The sequence below is a fragment of the Nansenia antarctica genome (assembly GCF_963989245.1).
Source record: "Nansenia antarctica genome assembly, chromosome: 8".
Taxonomy (NCBI): domain Eukaryota; kingdom Metazoa; phylum Chordata; class Actinopteri; order Argentiniformes; family Microstomatidae; genus Nansenia; species Nansenia antarctica.
Genome location: NC_137678.1, coordinates 41,827,832 through 41,835,331, shown reverse-complemented (window position 1 = coordinate 41,835,331; position 7,500 = coordinate 41,827,832). Strand labels below are relative to the sequence as shown.

General features: G+C 49.5%; 1 protein-coding gene across 1 annotated transcript in view; it reads left to right on the top strand.

Annotated features, from left to right (window-relative positions):
* The window catches only part of grm8a (glutamate receptor, metabotropic 8a), a gene marked incomplete at its 5' end in the record, with an annotated part of 198,618 nt that overhangs the window by 179,860 nt on the left and 11,258 nt on the right, over positions 1-7,500 (top strand). The window contains 2 exons of the mRNA XM_080538362.1: positions 1,345-1,491; positions 2,187-2,975. Coding sequence (XP_080394488.1) covers positions 1,345-1,491; positions 2,187-2,975 — 936 coding nt within the window. The remainder of the gene's footprint in view (positions 1-1,344; positions 1,492-2,186; positions 2,976-7,500) is intronic.

Here is a 7,500-nt window from a genome sequence, read left to right as displayed (position 1 = left end):
TTAATTAATTAATAATTCAATCATGCTCCATGTCGCTCTCTCTCAGAAGAATACTCTCTAAATAAATGATTTCTTCTTGTACTTCTCGACTGGTACTGTGTCCCTGTTCGTGAGAGAGTAGTTCTATTTCGTGAACAAGACACCCAAGGCCATGTCTGAACCTTAGAGACTCAGCCTCCTAGACCAATTTCACACACACACACACACACGCGCGCGCACACGCGCACGCATGCACACACACATACGCACGCACACACACACACACACACACACACACACATATACGCACACACACACGCACACACTCACACATACACGCACACACGCACGCACGCGCACACTCACGCACTCACACATACACGCAAGCACGCACACACGCAAATACACACACACACACACACACACACTACACACACTGCACACATGCAGATGGCCTATTTGTGCCAGATCGGATTACAATCTGAACGGCAGTTTAACTTCAATTAGATTTGTGCCTGGCAGCAAACAGGAAATGATGAGAAGTGTTGCTTCTGCTAATTGCTCTGTGAGTCGCCCTCTGGTCACGGTTTGTGCAGGTAGAGGAAAACACTGGCGTCGAAAGTTGATCGACAGTAAAAGTAGCAGCAGGCTTTGGAGGAGGTAGGACTGGTTGGTGCACTGCTCAGTGTTTAAATCCATCCTCCTCGCCTGTGGCTGTGCAGGCAGCTCATATTTGTAAGTCGCTTTGGATTAAATGCCAAAAATGTAAAAAAATATTAAATTAAATAAGAAAGAAAAGTAAATGTAATTCTGTGGTTATCAAACCACTCCCGGCATTGGCTTTTATCACATGTGTACTTCCTATTACTGTTGGGCATGTAAACAGTCCTGAAAACAACTGAAATAATACACCAAAATAGTTAACTTACCCTCATAGTTGATATGCGAGCGGAATGCTAATAACAAGTGCACATGTGATGAAGGACAATTTACAGGGAAACGTACCCCCTGTTTCTGAAAAGATAGTGCACGTCTATCTCACTTAACTGAGTGTTGGATGTTTATGGATCAATGTGGTGCACGCCATTTAACCCTCGCTGCTCCAGGGGGCGCTGCACTGTGGCGGACTCTATTTTTCTGACCTCTCTGTGGATGTGCATAATGGTCTACTTGTGTGTGTGTGTGTGTGTGTGTGTGTGTGTGTGTGTGTGTGTGTCTCAGAGGGGTATGCAAAAACGACAAATCTCTAGTGTCACGGACAGTGAAGTACTAAAACTCTTCTTCCCTCTCTCTCTTTCTCTCTCTCTCTCTCTCTCTCTCTCTCTCTCTCTCCCTCTCCCTCTCTCTCTCTCTCTCGCCCCCCAGGTGGACCTGATGCGGTGGCGCGCGGGCGACCCGTCCCTCCCGCCGTCGGTGTGCAGCGTGCCGTGCCGCCAGGGCGAGCGCAAGAAGGTGGTGAAGGGCGTGCCGTGCTGCTGGCACTGCGAGCGCTGCGAGGGCTACCACTTCCAGGTAGGGGTGTAACGATACATCGATTCACATCGATGCATCGATTCATTGACTAACGATCTGATTACATCGACGCAATGTAAAAACATCGATCTATATCGTCATCTTAAAGATACACCTTTATTTTGAAATGGCACATTCTGCGTGACTGTCACTATTATATATGAGTTGCCTCTACCAAATCCGTCTAAAAAAGTCACGAGGAAAGTCCTGTCTTTCGCTTTTTAGCTTGAGGTGCGCTTGTTTTGGAATTCCATTCGCTGCAGCGGCCGCGCTCACCCTGCCCCCGTCCAGTTTCTCAACTGGATTGGACAGCGCCTTCGCCTGTCTGGGGGACATCGCTTGGCCGCGCAGTTTTGTTTCATAGGACATTAATGTTTTAAAGCTGAATATCTCTTGTTTGTGAGACTAGTGAACGGGTCTATTTTTCTTTTTGTAACAGAAGAATACTGTATAATACAATGTGATTTAAATGCTGGATACCTGGAAGAGCTCACAAATAAAATGGTCAAATCATATTCTAGTTGTTTTTGTGAGTTGATAATTGTGTTAGATTGGCATATGATATTGCGTCATATCGTCATATCGATCTTGAATCGAATCGAAATCGTATCGTGACTGACATTGTGATATCGTCAAACATTGTATCGTCATACAAACAAAGTGATGAAGCTGGTGATTTACACCCCTACTTCCAGGCGGGCGAGTTCACCTGCGAGCTGTGCCCCTACGAGCAGCGTCCCGACGCCAACCGCACGGGCTGCCAGAACATCCCCATCATCAAGCTGGAGTGGCACAGCCCCTGGGCTGTCATCCCCGTCTGCATCTCCATGCTGGGCATCGTGGCCACCACCTTCGTCATCGTCACCTTCGTGCGCTACAACGACACGCCCATCGTGCGCGCCTCGGGCCGCGAGATGAGCTACGTCCTGCTGACGGGCATATTCCTCTGCTACGCCATCACCTTCCTGATGATCGCCGCGCCCGACGTGGGCGTATGCTCCTTCAGGCGGATCTTTCTGGGGCTGGGCATGTGCTTCAGCTACGCCGCGCTGCTGACCAAGACCAACCGCATCCACCGGATCTTCGAGCAGGGGAAGAAGTCGGTGACGGCGCCCCGGTTCATCTCCCCGGCGTCCCAGCTGGTCATCACCTTCTCCCTGATCTCGGTGCAGCTCCTGGGGGTGTTCGTGTGGTTCGCCGTGGACCCCCCGCACACGGTGGTGGACTACGGCGAGCAGAGGACCCAGGACCCCGGGGCGGCGCGCGGCGTGCTCAAGTGCGACATCTCGGACCTGTCCCTGATCTGCTCCCTGGGCTACTCCATCCTGCTCATGGTGACCTGTACTGTGTACGCCATCAAGACGCGAGGCGTGCCGGAGACCTTCAACGAGGCCAAGCCCATCGGATTTACTATGTACACCACCTGCATCATCTGGCTGGCCTTCATCCCCATCTTCTTTGGGACCTCGCAGTCGGCGGAGAGGGTGAGTGTGTGTGTGTGTGTGTGTGTGTGTGTGTGTCTCGAAAGTGGAGAAGGAGTGTGTGTGTGTGTGTCTCGAAAGTGGAGAAGGAGTGTGTTTGTGTGTGTGTCTGTGTGTGTGAGTGTGTGTCTCGATAGTGTAGAAGGAGTGTGTGTGTGTGTGTGTCTGTGTGTGTGAGTGTGTGTCTCGATAGTGGAGAAGGAGTGTGTGGGTATGTGTGTGTGTGTGTGTGGGTGTGGGTGTGTTACGTATGTGTGTGAGATGAATGACAGACCGTGTCTCTATATCTATGAAATGTTATAGTAGGGAGCTGGATCGTCTCATAGTTTGTGTGTGTACTGTACAGTGTGTGTGTGTATAAAAAAAATAGAACGAGCGGCAACACAAGGTGTGTTTAGAAATGAATCGATGTTGAAGAAAATGGAATTGCCTCCTTTTCTAACAGCATGGGAGTGTTACACAATGGCGCTATCATAATATCTTACTCAACCCTGCTCACTTCCCATGTGAATAAGGATTTTCTGTCTGACTGGATCCATGTGTCTTTGCTCGGGCTTTAAGCAGCTCTTATGCAGAGCTTACTCAAAGAGGTGTTCAGCTGTTTATTCCTGTGTGTGTGTGCATGTGTGTGTGTGTGTGTGAGTGTGTGTGTGTGAGTCTGTGTGTGAGTATGTGTGTGTGTGTCTGTGTCTATGTGCGTGTGTGTGTGTCTGTGTGCGTGTGCGTGTGCGTGTGCGTGTGCGTGTGTGTGTGTGTCTGTGTCCGTGTCCGTGTCCGTGTCTGTGTGTGTGTGTGTGTGTGTGTGTGTGTGTGTGTCTGTGTCTGTGTCTGTGTCTGTGTCTGTGTGTGTGTGTGTGTGTGTGTGTGCCTCCAGGCGATGTTAGTAGCGTTCAGCTCAGTGGGGGTCAGCACAGCCAGCCTCTCCCTCTAGCCCAACACACTGTGCATGTTCACGAACTGGAAGTGCTTCTTCTTCATCACCTATGGCCTGGTGTTGGTTGGATCTACTGAAGAAACCATGGAATGACAGCGTTTACAGCAGTACAGGACACACACACACACACAGGAGGAAGAGGCGGATGCAGGATAACAAGCAGACAGTTGGCCTGAGCCTGGTTGAGTCAAGAGGGCAGAGCTTTGCTCTCCACAGGAGGTGAGCAGGTAGGAGACTGGAGGTTTTCTCCCGAAGCAGCTGCCTGTTTAGCTGCATAGTAGCATAGTAGCATAGTAGCATTTCATTTCCGAACCCCAGCATCTCCACTGGATGCACACATAGCTGTGACTCATCTCTGTATTAAACATTCAGGACACGAGAGGAAGGAGAGAGGGAGGAAGGGAGGGAGGAAGGGAGGGGAGAAGGTGAGGAGGAGAGGGGAGAATGAGGGAGAGGCGGAAGGGGGGAATGAGAAGAGGATAGGAGAAGAGGAGTGGTGTCGTGTGTGTGTGTGTGTGTGTGTGTGTGTGTATGTGTATGTGTATGTGTGTGTGTGTGTGTGAGTGTGTGTGTAGAGGAGTCTAATAGTATCAGTCCCATCTCTCTCTAGTCCTCTCTGGTTTCTCATTAAAGCTTTGTCACTGAGTCACATCATTACCCGTTTATTGCACTCCTCCATTTCTCCTCCCTCTGTTCCCCTCCCTCTGTTCCCCACCAGACAGAGCTGAGGCAGGCTCCTATGGATATCCCAATTAGACAACAAACAAACAGGAGAACGGAAAAACACGAGGGTTCAGCTCCTGTGTGTGTGCGTGTGTGCGTGCGCGTGTGTCTGTGTGTGTGTGTGTGTGTGTGTGTGTGTGTCAGCCTTTCATATTTGTAGCCTAGCCTCCGGGAAGAGTATATATCAGCGGGGATGGGAAATGTAATTCAGGTGAGGAAGAGGATGTTTTGTAACATGGCTACTCTCTGTGATTGTAAATGGAGCTTTTCAAAGAATCTCTCTGCATGTAGCCAGAGGGGATGATGGCAAAATAGTAGAGTGATGCAGATCGTCTGGAGCACACACAGTTGGAGGGAGGGAGAGAGAATGAAAGAGAGGAGGGACCCACCCACACACACACACACACACACACACACACACACTCTGACATTGAAAGTCGAGGAGAGAGAGCGAGAGAGAGAGAGAGGGGGGGGGGGGGGGGGGGTCTGCTGGGATCTCTCTTGAGAGAGAGCATTCCTCTCAGCATCAGAGACAGACCGTAGGGGACAAAGGAAGGGGGGAACTCGCTCTGAACACATCTCCCCACACCCTATTACCTCATAGCCCCCTGTAGCTGAGGGAGAAGAAAAAAGTAAACTTTATTCTTCTATCTCAGTGCATTTCACCCCGACAGAACCCAACCAACCCGACCGAGATAGCAACTGTTACCTCCCAGGCAAAGGACTCTCAAGTCAGACCTGTTGCCTCCGACAAATGACATAAGCTCCCGGCTAACCGTCTGCTCGGCTTCACTGTCCTGAAGACAGAACGGAGAGGGACGTAAACGGGCAGTAAATCTGTCTGCCGTTATTTAGAGCCCCGTCCCCCTCTGATCCCTCCGTTTCATTCTGAACCCCACCTACCCAGGCAGAGAGAATCTGTCCCCAGACTTCTTAAAAGCTTGATTTCTTTTTTTTTTCATGTGTTTTTCCGCATCAGTTGGTACGGATGGTTCTAGACGACGTGAGATAGCTGAATAGCTGTGAACGCTTCAGCAGAGCCCCGGTACCTTCCCCCCTGCAGCAGCGCCTGCCATTATCCCCTCATACATCTACATTTACATTTTTGGGCATTTAGCAGACGCCTTTATCCAAAGTGACTGACAACAGATACGTTCGTCTAACTAAGTGAATCATCTATCCATCAGTCATCGCAAGAGAAGGTAATCTATGCTCGGGCCAGAGGCCTTTGTCAGTCAAAATTCTAAAAGAAGGAAAAAATATTATTATAATTTGTTTTAAATGATTATTTACAGTAGAGAAACTTCATAGAGGGGATGGAGAGGTATTTCTTCTGAATACAGTGTGGTTGTGTCATCCCTGTACTCCTAAAAAAAATCCTCCTATGCTTTTAGAGAGGGAAGCCAGTGGAGTAGGGAGGGAGGGAGGGAAGGAACACAAGGAATTGACAAGTTCCTAATCAATGGTGAAAGGACCAGTGTGGTTGACTGTCGTGCCAATAGTTTTTCCTCTTTTCAATAAAAAGAGGAGAATAATATTCGAAAGGGGAGTATATTTCGAAAGGGGAGGAACCTTAGATCTTCTCCTCCTGATGCGTTTGGAGACGGGGGCGGAGGGAAGGAGGATGGCGAGGAACAGAGGACAGACGGCTGGGAGGAACGTCATGGACGCTAGGCGTGCCTGGCCGTTACTCATCCTCCCCTGAAAGATTAACGGCTGGGACTCTCCTCCACGAGGAACGAGTGACCGCCCAGGTCCTTACCGGGAGAGAACCACGCCATCAATCTACTGTAATCTGGTGTGGACCCCCACTGTCTCTCTCTCTCTCTCTTCAGTCTGCTGAGAGACAGAGAGAGAGAGAGAGAGAGTGTGGGAGGGAGGGAAGGAAGGCAATGATTAAGCCAGGGAAGGAGATGGAAAGAGATGGAGGGAGCAAGAGGGAGGGAGGGAGAGAGAGAGAGAGACAAGGGAGGGAAGGGAATGACTAAGCAGGGGAAGGACATGAACATGGAGGGAGAGAGAAAGAGGGGGGGGAGGGATGGAGAGAGAGAGAGAGACAGACAGAGAGAAAAGAAGGGAGTGACTCAGAAGACTAAGGGAAAGGAGATAGAAAGGAGAGAGATAGAGGGAATGGAAGAAAGGACTCGGGGAGCGTGGGAGGAGAGGAAGCGAGAGAGGGAAGGCTAATGGAGAAGATGGAGGAGATAAAGAGGCTATTTCAGACGGAGAGCGAGTCTTGCTACAGGCTAATGTGGCGGGCAAACAGCAGGGTCAGAGTCATCACCACGTCTACACATTACCCTCAGACAGAAAGGTGCTGTGCTCTGTGCTCTGTGAGGGAGTTCTCAGGGGGCCCTCTACGTAGCCTATATATATATACTGTATATATTTATATTCTATATAGTGTATATGACAATTGATAACCACAGTGTTTAGGCCTGATGGGGAAGGACAATATCAGCTATCATCACTATTGTTGCTATGGTTTCTATTTGCTGTAGCTGACTCCACAGGGCATGCGCGCGCACACACACACACACACACACACACACACACACACACACACACACACGCACACACACGCACGCACGGATCCTTGCTGTATGACCTACTCCTGTTGGATTTGGATACATCACATCATTCATTTTCAAAACAGCATTTAGAAATTCCCTGGATGACCACATTTTGAACAACACAATCTCGAAATTCATATTTGAAAAGCATATTTTGTGGACTTTAGTAAAACAATTCTGATGGGAGCCACTGAACACTTTGATGTGTGTGCATGCGTGTGTGCACGCATGTGAGTGTGTGCGTGTATGCATGCATGTGTACATCCGTATGTCTGTGTGTGTACTGTCAGATCCTGCC